This window comes from Pseudorasbora parva, chromosome 23 (genome assembly GCF_024679245.1).
Source record: "Pseudorasbora parva isolate DD20220531a chromosome 23, ASM2467924v1, whole genome shotgun sequence".
In the NCBI taxonomy this organism is placed as follows: domain Eukaryota; kingdom Metazoa; phylum Chordata; class Actinopteri; order Cypriniformes; family Gobionidae; genus Pseudorasbora; species Pseudorasbora parva.
Window position 1 is genome coordinate 6,746,554 of NC_090194.1, and position 19,869 is coordinate 6,766,422.

Here is a 19,869-nt window from a genome sequence, read left to right on the forward strand (position 1 = left end):
TTACATGTTTGTTTATTTATTTTTCTGAAGAGCCAAGTGTAATTATGAATGGAAAGTTTCCAGAAAAAAACAATACAGCTTTAATACAGAGCAACAAACAAAAAACAGTCACATTTATTTGGGATAGATATCTGTGTCTAATCATTCTTCCATGGCCTTGAAGGAAACTCAAGCCCACTTGTTATGACAGGAGTTGCCTCACGGGGAAGAACCAACAGTCCTGCCCTGGCTCTTGGTATGATCAAACTGTTTTCATATACAAATCCTACCACAGGAAAAATGAAGACAAGAAAATGTATAAGATTTGAACATTATAGCATCAACAATAGCCTATATCATATTGGTAACATCTTACCCAGGTCGGGTCTTGTGATAGTCACTTGATGTTGGCTGGATTCTGAGGAAACCGTTGAGCTCTGAGTTGAATTAGACTTGATGGATCTCACAGATGCCATGAAAGGAAACGTTTTTGGTGGATTGGGTTTGTGTTTCGGAACCACAGTTGCAGTTTGGCTCCATTCTGAAAACAATCACAAAGTCAGTGCTTGTGTTTTCCGAGATATAATATTGCAAGGAAGAAATTTGTGCTTACCAGAGTATTCCTGAAGCTTGAAAGCACCGCAACATAAATGTATTCTCCATTGCTTACGCACGTTTTCCTTCATGAGACAGTGGAACACAAAAATGAAGAATCCTGGAATAAATCATAACATTGACTATTAATAAATTGGATCGTAAAGCTGAATATAAATTCATTTCATGAGCTCTTTCTCACCTTGAAGGCTGTTCAGTATGGAGAATAGGTAGAGGAGGAACACTTTGACAGGACCCCAAGCAATAAAAGCCACAGACCATGTCAGACCTAATAGGAAGGTAAGGCTTGCCACGGCCCGCAGGTCTTTCAAGATCCCACTTCGGGTGCCAGCAGGTTGATTGACTTGCATGTTTCGGATCTGGATCAGAACCACTAAGAAGATGGAGCTGTTGCACAGTAGTATGAAGGCTATGTAGCTCACTACTGACACGTAGAAAACCACATCATTTTGTACCCAGCAGCTGAAAGAGAAAGGCATATAAATTCTTCACTTGCATTTGACACCATAGTAATACAAAGTTATTTGCAATGCTCTTCTGTTTCGATTTTCATGCTAAAAATGATCCAACGTCACTAACAACATTTCAGAATCATCCAGTGTCACTTGGGAGTCACTCATGTTGTTCATGCCATATGCATCTCTCTTTATAGCCAGCACCAAGCCACATATAATAAGTGGAATCCCTGTACAAAGACATAATGGATGTTGAATGAAATAAAAAAATAAATCGGTCTCTAAATGTTTTAATAAGCTTAAACCTCTCACCCCAGCCAAGCAAACAGAATTTCAGGATGTATGAGGGCACATACACATTGAAAACTTTGACCAAAGCAAAGTACATATTCACAGCCCCCAAGCCCATCCAGGTAAAGGAAGACAGTAAGAAATAGTGTAAGGTCACTGCCACAGCAGTGCATAGGCCATGGATGCCAAAAGAGGAAATCCAGGAGTTCAGTAGGAACACCAGGTTCAGTCCCAGTAATGCAATGGACAGGTTCAACAGAATTTTGGATGGGTAGTCTCTTCTTAACTTCCTGTATTAAGATGCAATACATCCAAAGTTTATGGCAAAGCAATATAACATGAAAACATACTTATTTACAATAAAATATACATTTTATTTTAAAACTTTTAAAACCGTTTGAATAGACATGAAAATCTGGCATATACTGTACATTGTGGCAAATATTATAGCAATGCAAATATGCTGCATTGCAATTTATTAACATCAAATATTAAATCATCTTACTCTAGGAGGGTGTATGTTAGCACTGTGATCCCAAGAAAGCAAGAAGACACACCACAGCCAATGTATGTAATAATAGTGAGGATCTTCTCATTCTTTTCATCAATAGGAGTTCTGGACACGTCCTTAAAAAAAATAAAAAAAATCATAATACATAAAAATATCCAAATGCTATTTGAGTCATTTGAGCTATTTGTGTATATTACACACTATATTGCCAATTTTTTTGGGACATCTGCCTTTACACCTGCCTCCCCTTGAACTTTCATGGCATCTCATTCTTAATCCGTAGGATTTAATATGGAGTTGACCCACCCTTTGCAGCTATAACATCTTCAACTCTCCTGGGAAGGCTTTCCACAAGGTTTAGGAGTGTGTTTATTGGAATTAATTCTTGAAACACATTTGTGAGGTCAGGCACTGATGTATCTGCTCTATAATTAATCCCAAAGGTGTCTTGGTATGCTGAGGCATTAAGAGATCCTTTAAGGGGCCAAGCCCAACCCCTGAAACAAAACCCCACACCATAATCCCCCCTCCACCAAACTTTACATGTGGCACAATGCAGTCAGGCAAGTACCGTTCTCCTGGCAACCGCCAAACCCAGACTTGCCCATCGGATTGCCAGACAGAGAAGCCTAAGTTGTCACTCCACTGCTCTAGAGTCCATGGTTTGCATTGCACTTTGCAGCTGCTCGGCCATGGAAACCCATTCCATGAAGCTCTCTACGCACTGCTCTTGAGATAATCTGAAGTCCACACAAAGTTTGGAGATCTGTAGCTATTGACTCTGCAGAAAGTCGGTGACTTCTGCACACTGTGACTTCTGCTTTGTGATTTTACATAGCCTACCACTTTGTGGCTGAGTTGCTGTTGTTTCCAATTGCTTCCACTTTGTTACAATACCACTAACAGTTGAATATAGAATATTTAGTATTGAGGACATTTCACAAATGGAGTTATTGTTTGTAGAAGCGTCTGCATGCCTAGGTGCTTGATTTTATACACCTGTAGCAATGGAAGTAATTGGAACGCCTGAATTCAATGATTTGGGGGGTGTCCTAATACCTTTGGCAATACAGTGAAAATGTATTATATATATATATACTTCTTTTTTTTTTACTAATAAAGTAATTGTAATTGTGTGTCATACCAGCAGCACTCCAAAGTGGGTCATATGGTCACACAGACAGGTTGTGTAATCTTTGCTGATATTAAACGTCCAGCACCCCTTTGGACTCCATCCTCCAAATCCATCTTAAATAGCACATGCATAAACCCACCGACAAAAATAAATTTATGAGGCACAGCAACTAATAATGAGAAGAATTATAATGTATTTATTCAGTCCAATTTACCATTCTTATTGAAATCCCAGTAGACACACTGGACATCCTGGTCCTTCTGTCAAAGGTAAAAAGGCAGCTTAACTATCTGTTTTTTAAATTGCTGGACATTTCTAAAAACTCCACTTACTGTCTTAGTTGTTAGATGGTGCAGAGTGATCGCAACATATTCTTTTAGGTTTTCAATGGGCCCTGTGGCATTAGTCACACTTGCAGACACTACGTACGTGTTCAGTTTTTTCCTCTCTGGCTCATTCTGAGGCAAATTCGCAAAAGTAGTGTCAAAATAGTTTCACAAAAGACACATATAAACTGTAAAATGAACATTTGCCACAGTAACTTGAACTCACCTTTGTTTGAAAGAGAGTTGGAGCACCATAAAACTGAAACTGAATACGGGGGCTGGTATCATTTAAGATTGGGAATCTGTTTTGTATTTCAGATGGAAGTGAAATGAAGGCCACTGTGCCATCAAAAGGCTCCTGGTTGATATAAATCTATAGAAGGAAAGCATAAGATTTGATCCCTGTGTAACTTTTAAGATGCCTTATGTATATGATTTATGTTTTTAAAGGTAGGAAAAAGTATAAAATAGAAATGTAGAAACATTCAAAGCTCTACGTTTGTTATATTATATTATAATAATAATTAAAGCAGAATTTTCAGCATCATTACTCCAGTCTTCAATGTCAATGATCCTTCAAATAGAAAGCTTTTATAACATTATAAATGTCTTTATTGTCACTTTTGATCAGCCTTGCTAAATATAAGTATCTGTTTCTTTTTCCCCCTTCTTTTCTTAACTCAAACTTTGAAACGGTAGTGTATAAATGTAAAGTTCACCTAGCCTCTTAAACTCCGTGGACCCTGTACAGGGTCCGGAATGACATTTTCATGTGTATACTTTCCATTTTAAATGTCTGTGGAGGAGCTATGATGTCATATATGACTTAGAGTCTATACTTTCTGGAGATATGCACCACTTTGGCATTTGTTTTACACTAAATTACTCTAGTTCCATTTCCGCCTGGATTTGGCCTACCCAAATTGAAAAGCTTCCCATACCCACATACAGTGGTCTAGGTTCAAAATGTTGGTGTCATTGTACAGGAAACCCTTTAAAATTACATAAAACACTGCAAAAAGTGATAAACATGTAAGTATATGTTGTGTAAGCTGTTATAACACCAATGACACCAATATTTTGAACCTAGACCACTGTATGTGTGTATGGGAAGCTTTTCAATTTGGGTAGGCCAAATCCAGGCGGAAATCCCAAAAAATGGCCCTGAGTGTAATAAGCTAGTTTCATGAAATTGCTCACCTCAGGGTTGAAGCCTTTGGTGGATGAGACTCCAAAGGTGAGGTTATGAAAATGTTCTTGGTCAATATTGACCACTGATATTGCCAAGGCAGAAGCTGTTAAACTGACTGAGTCTCCGGTGAACCCTAACATCAGGTCTCCAACAGCCTCTGTGATGTTCAGAATACTACACAAACACAGCAAAAGGATTTTTGTTTACATGGAAAACATTCAATCTGCCTGTAATCAGACCTAATTTAATAAAGTTACGCACAATTTATTTCACTGTCAACCACATTATATCATTTACAATATTTGTTTAGCTACTTTTATTGTTTAATAAAAATCAAGCAAATATATTAAATGAACGCTCATGTCACACACACACACACACACGCGGCGCGCACACGCGCACACAAACACACACACACACACACACACACACACACACACACACATGCGCACACACACATGCGCACACACACACACACCTGTTGGTGAAAGGTAGCAGGTTGCTTTTAGACTCCAGGATGTCAGACGTGATGTTGATGATGACCTCTCCCAGCGGAGGTGTGATCACGCTAACGTTAATCACATCGGCTAGTTTATTGAAAACCGTTGAGAGCTCAAACTCATCCAGATCATTGTCCTCATGTAACAAGTCCTGAATCATGGCCAGAATATCTTCTGCATTGTCTAATAGGGAAAAGCATAAGGGAGTGTTTTGAAGAGATGCCCATACAGTATATAGAAAAATTAAATAGAGGCTAATGTATTAAAATAGATTTATAAAAATTAAGGTCCTTTATTGGCATTTTCATAAAGAACTTTTAACATCCATGTAATATTTTCATTGAACAGAAGGTTCTTTATAGTTTTTACTGTATAGGAAAAAAATTGTTTGGTTCTTTGGGGAACCAAATGGATTTTCTATGGCATCATTGTGAAAAAAACAAAAACACTTTTTGGAACCATAATTTGTGTTTTATCTGTGTTTTCTGTGAATAACGATGATTCAGTTGACTTCTTTTTAAAAGCTTGTGAATTCTGAGAAGGGTTTACCATTAGTGACTGTGATGTCCTGTAGATCTGACACACTGTTGACTACAACCTGGCACTGGCCCAGGTCTGGAGACGTCCAATGAGCATTGTTAGAGTTTGCATCCAAAAAACTGGAGAGAAGGGTGAGACAGTCACAATCCACATCACATATATATCAACATATCAAACCATTAATTATTTGGATCAAATCCATCTAATAATTAGTTAAGAGCTCCTTGACTGAAAGATACAAAACATTATGTAATGCTCTTCAGGTTCAGGGTTAGAACCTGTCCATCTGTGTTGTGGCTGTAAATAAACCTGACACGTCTGGAACATTGTTAAAGAGCAATAGATTGTTTAAACTCTGCAATGAAATCGATCATACAAACAGTTCTGACATTAATGATACCGCCATATGGAACATACATGTGATTAATTGGTTTACAGCCGCCCCTTCAAATATTAAATCAGATGGCTTCCTCTTTTTAAAGTTGGTGATTAGGAGCAATAACTCTGACAATGGAGTGTTGAAGGATTTATAGGTAGATAATTATGTTATCAAGGTCTCAATGAGCAGATCAAAAGATCGTTAAAATAGTCCATGTGACTCTAGTGGTTACACCTTAATATTATTGAGCCCTATCATACACCCGGTGCATTGCACATGTTTTTTTGCTAGTTTCAGCCTGACGCAGTAATCATTTTCACATCTAGCTCCACATTGTTTAAACAGCAAAAGTACTCGCGCCCATCTGCTTACCCATGGGTGTGCTGGTCTGAAAATGAGGTGTGTTCAGGAGCATTGTTGGCTCGTTTTGAGGCATCTGAAAACAACTGCGCCATTGACTAACAAAAACCCTGGTCTTAAGTCAATAGCGCAGTATTTTTTGTTATTTAAAGGGCGCATTACTAATATACTCCTATATGCGGGTGCACAAGGTGTGTACACGTTGCTTATTACACAGGGATGTGCAACATACGCATTAATTTTTAAATTTTAAAAATAAAATGATTTTACGTCTCCCTCACAAATTATGCCATGTAAATAGCGAACCCACCATGGTGCAAGCGCAACTGGCTTTAAAGGGAATAGGAGGTGAGACTCCGATTGGTTTATTGCAGGTTACGCCAAACACACAATTCTTTTTTCGTTTAACCAGCAAAAATGGATTTGGACACGGCCTAAGTGCACCTGCGTCATGCAGACTATGCGCTCAGATCGTAAAAAAATAGGGCCCTATTCAGAAACCTCTCGGATTTAATCAAAAATATCTTAATTCGTGTTCAGAAGATGAACGAAGGTCTTATGAGTGTGAAATGACATGAGGGTGAGATAAAATAATAGAATTGTGCTTTTTGGGTGAACTAACCCTTTAATGTTCTGCTAAAGTTTTACATAATTAATGTTCGTATAAACAAGGAAAATAATTCTTAAAACTTGCCAGAAATTAAAAATGATATTTCATATCTAAATAGGAATGTTAGGAAAACATTTTTTTCCCAACTTACCTGGGAATGGTGTGAATTATTTGTGCACTTGTGTTTGGTGCCGTAGTGGTGCAGACATTACATAGGCTACTTTACATACCATTAGTTTTGTTTCAGCAAAATTGAACATTTTCAGAATATTACGAGAGGCTCCTACCACTGCCTATATGCTGTCTTGTCAGAGTTTCCCACACAGGAAAGCGAGGTAATGCGTTGAACCCCAATTTGGGGCCATCTGAAAAGCCCTTGTCTGGTGTGATGGTTGTGTTCAGGACATGGCCCTGTTTTTGGAGACCAAGAGAGTTGCATTCAGAATACTCTGTGTGCGGTTATATAATGAAATGTAATTAATTCAATATTACATTCCTCAGTTTCAATCCATATTATAATGAGAGTACTGAGAATGTATTATGATCTGATCCTCTCATCATCTGGGGCCGTATTCACAAAACATTTGATCTTACCACTAAGAGTTTTCTTAAATAGCAGTAAAATATCTTAGCTAAGAGTTTTCTCTTAAAACCTATTCACAAAGCTGCTGAGACCAACTTTTACTAAGGAATAAAGATAAGTTTTAAGATAAAGGGCAGGGTTGACCTCGTTGCTGTCATCACGCTTACGAACTATGCCCACAGTGATTGGCTGATAGGGGAGGAGACTGTCAGTGATTTACAGAGGTATATAACGATGCATCATTTTGCCATATTGAAAATATGGCAATATTTGTTTTAAAATAAGAATTATGCGATATTCAAATAAAGATCTTAAAAAGTAGGCTGTCACTAATAAAGAAAAAACATCATTCAGCTTCTAACCTGTAAACATCTCGAGAGATTGCAGAATTCAAGCGACAAGTTATGTTTCAAGCGCCAAGTTATGTTTTATTAACAAAGTTCGATTTCGACAGAATTCAACTGACAAATTATGTTCGGGAGGAGCACTAACCAGCTCTAGAGGAGGTATACAGTATACTCAGCCGACTCACCTTTACCCTGGACAATTTTCTGCATCACAACACCTCGCTCCTTGACCCCCTCAGACATTATTTTCTTATTTATTTATTAAATTAAAAATATGATTTATTATTTTTGCCTTTTAATTATGATAGGACAGAGATCATGTTATTGTGATTTGGTCTTAGTGACTTAGGAGTTACTTTTCTGAGTAGTTTTAGCGCTAAAATGCTTTGTGAAATACTCTTAGGGTGCGTCTCAATCAGCTCCCTAGTTCACTAGTCAGGGCACTGATCAGGGAGTCAGCCCATTGACTTATGTCCTGATCAGTGCCCCCTGACTAGTGAACTAGGGAGCTGATTGAGACGCAGGGTTAGAAAATACTCCTAAAATTAGGACTGACACGGCCATTATTTTTAAGAGTTTCTCCTAAATCGGAAAGTCAGGAGCTACTTTTAGCCTTAAGATGTTTTGTGAATACGGCCCCAGATTTTTGTTTCTTCTTCAGATGTAGCACATACCAATATAATTAATTAAAATGTCCTCAGGTTGGGGATCCAAGTGTACTAATCCACTGGTGTATGGTTTCTCCAGAAGTTCATGAATCTGTTTTTGTGTGTCTGCGATGTTTGAGGAAGTTGTTACCTGAGCATGAAAGACACAGCTATGGCTGGGAAAAAGCCATATCAGTTAACCACATTAAATCATGCTGTATGTTCATAACAATGATTATTCGCTATTGTTTCCTTTTCTTCCATTGCTGTTGAGCTCATACCTCGTTATTGAGAAGAGGGAACGCTGCGAAACAAATGAACAAGATAATGGGAAATATAGTTATGTTGTGTAGCCTATCTATGAGAAACTTTCAATTTCTATTTATTTGCATAATAGCATGTACCTTTCTATCCACTTTGGATAATTTTGTTTCCACACTGCAAACACAAATCAGACATTCATGTTTAAAATAAATTCAATAGTGTGTCTTGGGATTTGGTCTGTTCTCTGCATTATAACAACAAGACTGACTAACCTTCGTGTTGAGGACGTCACGAGTTTGAAGTGCAACACAGATATTCCTTTACTAGAAAGAGTTTCATTAAGCTGTAATGATAATTTAAAAAAGACACTACTGAGATATGGTACATGTTTCCAGTTTGACATGCAACACATCTGGACCATTTTTAGGTTTTCTTACCCAGATTTCAATTATACTCTTAGGGTCACCAGAGCCTTTTACAGTCACATTGACGTTGACATTGAAATAAATATCTATTTTCAGGACAGATACATTATTAAACATGCCACACTATTAGTAATTGTGCTTGAATTAAAAAAAAAAAATGTTTTGTCATAGTAAAAATGTAAGTATTCACCTGATATTATTCCATCCTGTGAAACTGTAGGAGAGCATATAGTTGTATTTAATGCGCGACTTGTTGTGGAGGATAAAACTGTTGTGGAGGATAAAACTGTTGTGTCCTTAATTGTCGAGGAACTTTCTGCCAGGGTTGTTTCCATGAATGGTGTGGAGATGGTGACTGTTCAAAACATGAAGTCAAAGAATCCTGTGTGAATCTACAATGGTATGCATTTTACTGTTCATGAGAGAGAAACTAATACATACAGTTTCTGTACAGGATTGTGGTTTCAGTGGAGGATGAAACAACTGTTCTTGTTGTTTCCATTTGTATGGGTGTTGTGCCAATTGATTTTGCAGTAGTCATGATTTCAGTAGTCTCAGACATCGGCTGAGTTGTGGTTGCTAGTGTTTCAGTTGGATGAGTTATGTCTGGGTCTGGTAAGAGATCCTCTAAAAAGTGTAAAATGAAAAAAAGAAAACAATTAGATCATTGAAAACACCGGTACTTGTTAGCTACATCAGAAGCATGCTTGACTATGGACAATTGTATATTTGGATGAGGTTATGCTTTAGTGTCTTGGAGTATAACTGGTTTACCAAGAGGGTATATGAAGATGAAATCAGGATTTGTAATTATTTCATAAGGGTCTATTTTGTGTCTCTTGGCGAGGATCTTAGAGAGTTCATCCTGCATTTGTCCTACATCAGCAGGAGGAGTCACATTTAGGTGAGCCAAACAGTCAAACCTATAAAAAACAACAACACAATGACAAAATTATCAATATTTTTGTCCATGTGTGCTATATGGTGACATATGGTTTACTTTTAAAATGTCTTATTAATAAAAATGCATTTGTAAATACATGATCGTTTCCAAATACACTCTTAAAAATAAAGGTTCTTAAATGTTTTTTGCCAGGGTGTATGTTTCAATAAAAACCTTTAATATCCAAAGAACCTTTCCATTGGACAAACGGTTCTTTGTAGGGCAAAAAGGTGCGAAAAAAAAATTTCTTTAAAGAACCGTTGACATAACTGTTCTTTGGGGAACCAAAAATGGTTCTTCTATGGCATCACTCTGAAACCCCATTTTTAGTTCTTCCTGGCACCTTTATTTTCAAGGGTGTACCAAAATCCATGTTCAAAAAGCACAAATGTTATTTAAAAGCTCTTTCAGATTCAGAAAAATCCTTTCTAGGTGAAAAAGATGAAATAAAAAAGATCCTCACTGGCTCATTCCAGGACTTGTCGCCCATAATTTCATGGTTCTCTGCTGAAGAGAGAAATCTTGTTAGTTTGATGAGCATGTGGATTTATATTTTGATAGTCTTAACGTTGCTGACGCACCTTTGCATTTCTACTGGAGCGTGTGTGTAAGCTGTAAAAAGACAACAAGAGTAAATTTAGATTCTGGCCTGAGAACATTTGTATTGTGTTTAGATTAAGATCTTACCCTCCTAAAGGAAACACTTCGACTTTGTGCAAATATGGCGTCCACAATTTTAACTCTCCTAGTGCTTGTGTTAACTTGGAGAGAAAATAAAACACAAATTTTATTGACATTTTGTCTTGAACTAATAGCAGTAAAAATTCAATATGTGTTTTTTGTAGCTCACCCACTGATGTGCAACTTCTCGAGCGCTGTCAGTGTTTGTTTTGTTTCCGTCTTCCCGACAGATTATAAACACTAATTTTATTTCATAATAAGGCCAGTCTGGAACAAGAGGAAATTATGAGGTATAAAAAAAGACCAATAAAGGGGGCATGACATATATACTGTACATACCGAATTGGACAGAATTTAGCAAACATTATTTATTTTTGTTTAAATTGATAATTTAAATAAGTCAGCCAATATATAGGCTACTATTACGTTTCATGAATATGGAACTCTTGTACTTTCTTTTAAAAACATTAGAGACAAAAATACATTTTTATGATTTACCTATTATATTTAATAATCTAGTGCCTAACATAAAACTAACAGCGGAGAGACAAGTAAATAATATTATTCCAATGTCTCAATTTACACAAACTAACTGTTGATTTAATAAAACATATGCGTTCAAAATGATCACTGTTAAAAATAAAAATAAAAACAATTAAAAAAACAAACAATGACCAAACACTTAAGGTCACCTCATCAACCTGTCATTATGCCTATTATTCACACAAATAATTATTTCCCCGCCAGAATTTCCCCAGAGTTAACTTTCGTTAACTCTATAATAATAAGTTAAATCCACTTCACCAGCTTAATACTGAAATATACAGAGACGTAGCCCAAAAACAGTAAAATGGCTGCGCGATTGTTTCTCTGGCACATAAGGTCTTTACCTCATCATAGGTCAACATTTCATTCTGTAAAATCAGGCAGTTTTGATTTATATGCTGCTAAATGTTGACAATCGCGTTATTTTATGCATCTGCTTATATCTGATATAGTTGTTTCTGTGTATTCTTCTGATCAGGAAAACCTGGGTGCGTCTCAATCAGCTCCCTATAAGTCGTGAATCAGTAGTCTATAACGTGTGGATATGAATTCTTGATATCAACAATTTAATTCGTACTATTCTTGACATCAGTAGTTGTATTTTCACTAGTGAAATGTTACCAAAGGCTGCCATTCAAATTCAGTTGTTGATATCAAGAATTAAATTGCCACTAGTGACAATGTTCATTTCTGATATCATGAATGTGATTGGTTATAGTAAGAAAGCCATTTTAGATACATTAAATTATAATGAATTCTTGATATCAGAAATGCTAATTGTTGATATCAAGAATTCAACTCCGCTGTATTATAGCCGCTGTATTAGAAACTTGTTAAATATTATTATGTAATTATATGCCAAGGTAATAATATATAGTGTAGTATTTATAAATGTAATGTATAGTATTATAATCCAGGATCTTTAATTTATGGGAAATTAATTTTTATTTTAAATATAATTTAATCTATATATATATATATATATATATATATATATATATATATATATATATATATATATATATATATATATATATATATATATAAAACCCTTTAGAATAAGGGTCATTAGTTAGCATTAGTTAATGAACCATGAGCAGTTACTGTATTTGTTCATCTTTGTACAGCTGTCCATGGTTTGTTCACGTTAGTTCACAGTGCATTAAATAATGGTGACAAGATTTTAATAAAGTATTAGTAAATGTTGAAATTAAAATTAACAAGGATAAGTAAATGCTTTAAAAGTTCATTATTAGTTCATGTTAATGTAACTAATTAACCGTATTTTAAAGTGTTACAAACTTTTGTATTGTTTTTTTTTACTTTTGGTGTTTGGTGTATTTGTTGGGTTTTAAACTGCATTCATGTTGAAATGATTTTGAAAATTGCAAACCTTGGGCTAAATATACAGAAATTAATAACTATTAAACCATTTTTTAAAGAGATGACTTTTTGTAAAGCCAGGACATTATCCAGTAATTTTGAAGAAATTTCTGTTAATCCTACAATATAAAACAATGCAATGCATACTTAAATACAGGTTAAACAACTATTGTGCCATATTCTTACTGACTTTTTTTCTTCTCTTTTTTACAGTGTACCCTATTTGTGTAAAGTGTCATATACATAACACATTTTGTGTGTACGTTTTTGTCCCTTACCGCACTGTTGCGTATGGTCTTCTATTGGCTGACAGTGGTCGTCTTTTTTCCAGATTCGTTTCTCCCAATGCAGAACATCTCCATCAGTGCAGGTCATATCTGAAATGTCCTGAGCGCTGCGTTCACGTTTCCACACCCTGAACAGACTTAAACTGCCCTTCAGTTCTTTTCCTGTTTCGATGTTCATCTCGTCATTCACAAAATAGTGGTACACACCTAAAGTCAAAGTGCCACCGCCAGCAACACTCTTGTAGAGAGGATGCACAGCCGTTCCTTTAGACTCTGCTTCCAGATTCACTCCGGATCCATTAACATAGACTTTTGGCTCAGTCATAGAATTGGACCAGGTCATGCAGACTGTATGCCAGTTTCCCAATGTCACCACGGAAGATTTAGTCCATTCTATCCCAAACATTATGATACTGAGGTCTGATCCATGACCCCTCATCCCCAGCTCTATGCGTGTCTTATCAGGGTGAAGGTACGTGAACGCGGTCCAGTCTGAATTGCTGATCTTCCTCTTTATGTTCACACACACACTGAGCTCCTCCAGGGCTGGGATTTTAGCTTCATTATTCAGCAGCCAGTATTTACAGTCCTTCTGTAAGAAATCCACCTTCTTCCCCCACAGACTGTCAGCATTTACTGAACCTCAGGTGTAAAATGAAATGATGTAAAACACAACAAAATAACTAAACATAAGAAATTGTGAATGGTGAAATATTTTGCGCAACAATAATACCTCTATTCTTCCATGTTATTATACATAGAATGAGGATGATGAATAAAGCCTTAACCTGTTTATTGTGTTTTTCCATTGTCCAGCTGAAAAAGACAAGGAATAAAATTACACACAAAGATTTTGGTTTATTTATAAGTCAGTATCAAGCTCCGCTTCAAACACTGAGTTTTCTCAGCATTTTCCATATAAACCATTTATCATTTATTGAGCATATTGCAGTTAGATGCAAGCAAAAGGAAACAATAGTTACTCACGCATTAATATGTGCTAGTGTCAAATTTCCATGTAGGTCATTTCTTCGTTCAAGAGAGTAACTGTACATCAGCTTGTATGCTGATTGATGTGAAAGGGATGACCATGAGAGAGATCTTGTAGTGGCCTCTACAAGTTCCCATGTCATTCTACTGTTATTCATTAAGCTCATCCATCATCCACTTATTCAGATCAACATGTCAGCCAATGACTGTGTACATATGCACTGTACACCATCTTCATAAAGCCAAGTTCAAGATCAGTCAGTATAGCTGTAATATGATAAGCAAACAACAGCTGCAGCTTTGAGTTTATACGTCTATTTTACAATTTCTCTCTTATATTTGCAAAATTGCACAGCATGGAAACATTCAATAAACCTGAAGAACATGTTTGTGCTAGACAGCAAATCAAAATAAATAAAAAAATCTGAGAACTTATCCACAATAATGAAATGTATTTTAGCCTTAGATACACCTTTCAAATTCTTCGTGCCACCTTCAGTCAACTTAAATTGTGCAGTTGTTGTACTAAGTGACAACTTGGATATTTGAGTTGACTAAACTTACAATTTTTAAAGCAACATGAACACTTATTTTTTTTAAGTTAAAACAACAAATTATTTTTTTAATTGTGTACGCATACATTGTGACATAATGGAAACACAAATGCTTGATCTGCGTTTGGATTTTCTTTTCTGTATGTAACTGTCAAATTTCAAATTGAAATGCAAAGTCCATTTGCAACTGCATTTCAAATGTCTTATGAGTTATGACCCTGTTAAACTATTATACTCTATTTTCTAATGCATGTCGAGCCTATACTATACAGTAAGTAAAAGTAAAATACTTAAAGCCACATGTGTAATTTTTGACGTTAGCCTTAACTTGACGATGCCTTGATTTCGTAAAGCTTTTATTATGCCGCAGACGACCGCTTCCGCTTCTTCCAGTCATGTGTATGTGGGGAAACACAGCGCTGTTTTATCATATTAGATACATTTGAGTGTTGCTCGCAGCTTAACATTTAAGATAACGTGAGGGGGCTACACAAGTCAACACACAAACATTGTTCTTGTGGTTTTTGGATATTTTAAATCCAAAAATCGTACATATTACATATATGTAAAAATGCTAAACGTTTCTTCAGTTGTGATTTACATAAATTATGACATACTTTCAATTAAAAATGCTGAAATGTCATAAAGTGAGTAGTTTGCATCACTTGTTATTACTGTTGGTCGCTGAACCATTTTATCATAAAAACAATCATTGGTTGTTTAAACACTAAGCCCCACCTTTGATTTGATTGGCCATCCACTCATTCTGACAGTGACGAGCGCTGTTAGACCGCTGAGGCTGGCCAACCTAAAAATGTAACATTTAACTTTTGTTATCCTATAGCTAGCTAGCAACAAACAGAGTGGTGTGTAGCAGCATCAAGAATGTAAAATTCTAATTTTCTAATTATTGGGGGGAATTTGTTGTTATGACCCTAGCCAGACTGTTTCAGACAGCGTCAAATAAGGCTGGTTTCATTGACAGGATTTAAATTGAGCCAGGATTAGGTCTGCCTTAGAGAGAGAGAGAGAGAGAGAGAGAGAGAGAGAGAGAGAGAGAGAGAGAGAGAGAGAGAGAGAGAGAGAGAGAGGAAGTGACATGTGACTGCCAGTGCTCTTTGTTTTCCGTTAAAACAACTAAAACACACATTTTAGTCTGGGACTTATTAGGCCTTGTATTTGAAAACAGGCATACGACTTGTATTCATTAGGATTTGGTGTACTTGTCTTAAGTGGCCTATGGTTTTCAGATAAAGCACTGAAACCATATCAGAGTTGCGCTTACAAAACTAATTTTGACACCATTAAAGGGATAGTTCACCCAAAAATGAAAATTTGATGTTCATCTGCTTACCCCCAGGGCATCCAAGATGTAGACGTGCTTGTTTCTTTAGTAGATACTAGAGTACACTGTAACCAATTTCTGTAGTTTTCACAGCATTATTACTGTAAAATGAGAAAATACTTACTGTAGAACCTGTATACAGCATGTTGCTGTAGATCTGCAAAGCATCATGGTCTTTTTTCAATGGCGGGTAAATTCTACAGTATTTTTTTTTTCTCCTGTGAATCACAATACAGCATTTTCTAGAATATTTTTTTTTTCAGCCAAGGAAAGCTACGAGATTCCCCACTTTCACCCGAATTTTTACTTCAGAAAGGTAACATAATGTATTTCCAAAGTTTACTCTTGTAAAGTCAACTGTTTGTTCAACTTTAAGAGTGCACTGAGAGAGAAAAGAGTAATGAGCGGCACACTTTTTTAGTAAACTCGTCTCATGCTGTGTGTGCATTTTATAATTTTATTTCCACAAATTTTTCTGCATGATTTCGATATATTTTCTAGTCTGGCAACATTTGATAACGTCATTAATTTATAGAAGGATAGTATTGTTAAATAAAAATTAAATTGTGTATGTGATCTCTTTTGGTGCTGATCCGTCACATAATGTGATCGCTTTTTTTCCTGTCACCACATGCGCGTGAGGCAGTGAGCCAAAGCCTGCCGACTCTCGACGGTCTCGAGCTGAACGAAAACGCAGCTGAGGTATGTACGTTAGGCCTAACTTAACATATTTTTCATAGTGATTAATCATGATTTTTCTGAATGGAAACCCCCAGAAACTAGATTGGTAAAATGCTATTCAAACTTGTGGGAGCATGCATGGGCTGTAGGCTACTGTATTAAGATTTGTCTTATCCGGCAACATTACATTTTTAACGTCTTTAATTTGATTAAAGACTAACGTTAGCATTGGGAAATGACATTAATTTAAAATGGTGTAATTTTTTGTATTTATTGGCGCGGTAGCCGTTTAATAATCTCTCGTTTCTTTTCTCTTGCTTGCTGTTGCCGCCTGAGGAATCAGACATTGAAGTTAAGCGGGCCGAGAAAACGCAGCCAGCTAGAGGTAACGTTATCTGTTAAAGGGTTACTTCAGCGATTAGCATATGGCTTTGTATCAGTAGAAACCCTGGAGTATATTCAAATTATTGTGCTTTCCCCCCTCATATCTCCCTGATACAAGAGATTTATGCATTTTATTTCTGGAAAAATTCCTCCTATGATGCAAATTGACGATTTTTGCATCATAGGAGGAATGCTTGCCCAAAGGCTAAAGACTACAGCCAGCAGAGGGAGCTATTTCCGCATGTTTTGAATCCGCACATGGGGGATGGGAGATAACACTCAGCTTGCAGGGAAAGCTCAGCTGGCAGGCACTCATTTAAACGGAGCTATGGTGTGCAATGTAAGTCTTTTAACTTCTCAAATTAATTTCTATGAAAGTTAAGCTTGTAAAGGCATGAACTGAAACGCACCAGACTGAACTCGCGTTGTGAATGTATGCCGCGAGTGTAGTCGCGATTACCTCAGCTCTCATCACTCGTGCAGTTAGTGCTCAGTGCTGTGATACTCTCGCGGTGACTCACTCATTATATTGAACAGACACGTTCAGTTTTTAATTGTAGTGTCTTCTCTAACTCAGTCACTGTAATCAAGTTGGTTGCGTTGGGGAATGGCACAGGGCAGCGAAGCATTCTGGGAATTGTAGTCTTTCATCCCCATGGGACAAAAATACATTTTCTGTCTTTTCTCAGTCTAGAAGACACCAAATTCAAAAATAATTTTTACATTTCTACTACATTGATGACCCAGTTTAAATACAGATTCATCTTCCCAGCGCTGAAGTACCCCTTTAAGCTACGTTACTTAACATATTCTTAATAATTTCATGATTTTTCTGAACTTCATTGCCTTCAAGCTGCAGAAACTATAACGTTAGATTGTTAATAGAGTGCCATTCCCGACTTTTGGGAGCATATATTGCATTAATATTTGTCTTATCTGGCGAAATTACATTTATAACGTCTTTTATTTTATTAAATAGTAGCTACGTTAGCTTTAAATAAAAATTATTTGAAATTGTAATTTTTTACAGTATTGCCACACACTTTCTCTTATGAATATTGAACTTGTGATTTCTAAAACTGTGTTTTCGTTTTATTTTGTGTTACAAGAAACTTCCACCTAAGCAAACGCTGAGGCTCAGATTTCCTGCCAAACACTCCCAGACTCATCATGCTCGGTAAGATCCAAGCACTCAACATACACAATAGATGCCAATATTAAGGGTTACTTCACATATAAAGCATCTTGCACTTACATTCCAAAAATCTCTAGTTGTTACTGATCCAATAGAAAAAAAAGAGGTATTTTTTCTTGGATAGGGTAATGCATAGCCTAATGTTTTTATTTTCAGATTCTTCGTCAGAATTAACCCAGAGCACAGCGAGTGCAATTCAAAGGTCCAGATTAGCAGACAAACTGGGAAGGTGGTCATCAGGGACATCATCGAGTATGACTGGCAGAACAACTAATTCCAGGTGAGACTTTTAATTGTTACCTTGAATACCTTTAAATGGTGATTGAAAGTCAGGGGTGGCCAGCAACTTGTCTATTAAAGGGATAGTTCACTTTAAAATTTATTCTCAAGTTGTTTCAAACCTGTATGAATTTCTTTCTTCTGCTGAACACAAAAGAGGATATTTTGAAGAATGTCGGTAACCAAACAGTTAACTGGAGCCAGTGACTTCCATAGTAGTAAAAAAAAATACCATGGAAGTCACTGGCTCCAGTTAACTGTTTGGTTACCGACATTCTTCAAAATATCCTCTTTTGTGTTCAGCAGGAGAAAGAAATTCATACAGGTTTGAAACAACTTGAGGTTGAGTATGTGATAATAGCATTTTCATTTTAAAGTGAACTATCCCTTTAGGCCTGCCAAGCATCATTTTCAAATCAGGCAGTTTTACAGCGTCAACACAAGGTGATTCAACAACACTGACATGAAAAACAGGAGGAACATTGTGTGACAACACCAGCCAGTTAGAATACTTTTCCATTCAGAACTCACAAACATAAATTTCACTGTTGTATCACTAACTGCAAACATGGTATTGTGGCAGAAATGTGGGATATTCATGTACAATTTTATAATATTCATGTAGACAGTTATTAAATATTAAAGTAATGGCAAATGACAGAAACCAATTCTGTCTAATAAGAGTCGAGTTGCAACTCCATAATATTTACATTTTATCTTTTAAAAATAGGTTGTTATTTTTACAGATGTTACAGTTTGTGTTAACGAAAATACATTTACATTTATCTTTTGTAAAGCTATAAAAAATATCAGCCCTGGGGGATGCTACTCCACAAACCACCAACAAAGCATATAAAAAATACTAATATTTATTTAAAACTTTATGTGTATGTCATCAACCCATCTGTCTTACTTTTAAACTTTTACATTAATAATGAATTTCTTCTTCTACAGGGTAGAAGACTCAGGCCCAGGAAGTCCAGGTCAAGTTTTAAAAGAATAATAGTTATGGGAAAAAAAACATTATTGGAGAAAAACAATATTCAGGTTTGAAATCCTTCTGTTTTTAAAGGGATAGTTCACCCAAAAATTTAAATTGTGTCATCATTTACTCACCCTCAACCTGTATGAATTTCTTTCTTTTGCTGAACACAAAGAAAGATATTTTGAAGAATGTCGGTAACCAGACAGTTGATGGGTCCCATTGACTTCCTTAGTATTTTTTTTTCTACTAAGGAAGTCAATGGGACCCATCAACTGTCTGGTTACCGACATTCTTCAAAATATCTTTCTTTGTGTTCAGCAAAAGCAAGAAATTTATACAGGTTGAGGGTGAGTAAATGATGACACAATTAAACATTTTGGGTGAACTATCCCTTTAAATCATTTAATTTTTATAGATTTGTAATTTTACCCAAACATTTGAATACATATTGATTGTT

At 36.2% G+C, this 19,869-nt stretch overlaps 1 protein-coding gene and 1 long non-coding RNA gene across 2 annotated transcripts; one reads left to right on the top strand and one right to left on the bottom strand.

Annotated features, from left to right (window-relative positions):
* Positions 1 to 37: 37 nt before the first annotated feature.
* On the bottom strand, positions 38 to 15,934 carry LOC137062724 (adhesion G-protein coupled receptor G6). The gene is made up of 30 exons (XM_067433618.1): positions 15,898 to 15,934; positions 13,733 to 13,815; positions 12,991 to 13,641; positions 10,953 to 11,050; positions 10,790 to 10,863; positions 10,684 to 10,714; positions 10,566 to 10,609; positions 9,934 to 10,082; positions 9,601 to 9,786; positions 9,350 to 9,514; positions 9,172 to 9,245; positions 9,007 to 9,077; positions 8,875 to 8,908; positions 8,752 to 8,774; positions 8,498 to 8,646; positions 7,181 to 7,304; positions 5,554 to 5,663; positions 4,983 to 5,187; positions 4,513 to 4,678; positions 3,539 to 3,685; positions 3,319 to 3,444; positions 3,201 to 3,246; positions 2,996 to 3,099; positions 1,846 to 1,967; positions 1,362 to 1,630; positions 1,174 to 1,279; positions 776 to 1,056; positions 593 to 694; positions 356 to 520; positions 38 to 265 (listed from the first exon to the last, which is right to left on the bottom strand). The coding sequence occupies exons 1-30, from the start codon at positions 15,906 to 15,908 to the stop codon at positions 138 to 140; spliced, it is 4,044 nt and encodes a 1,347-aa protein (XP_067289719.1). The 5' UTR covers positions 15,909 to 15,934; the 3' UTR covers positions 38 to 137.
* A 1,862-nt stretch (positions 15,935 to 17,796) lies between these two features.
* LOC137062996 (uncharacterized) lies at positions 17,797 to 19,485 on the top strand. The gene is made up of 3 exons (XR_010901326.1): positions 17,797 to 18,130; positions 18,305 to 18,428; positions 19,382 to 19,485. It is a non-coding gene; the product is annotated as an uncharacterized lncRNA (long non-coding RNA).
* The last annotated feature ends 384 nt before the right edge of the window (positions 19,486 to 19,869 follow it).

Excerpts from the sequence above, each read along its gene's own strand:
- LOC137062724 (XM_067433618.1), bottom strand. Across the intron at positions 3,445-3,538 it reads CAACTCTCTTTCAAACAAAG|AATGAGCCAGAGAGGAAAAA; the intron begins GTGAGTTCAAGT and ends AATTTGCCTCAG. Across the intron at positions 521-592 it reads CAAGCTTCAGGAATACTCTG|AATGGAGCCAAACTGCAACT; the intron begins GTAAGCACAAAT and ends GATTGTTTTCAG.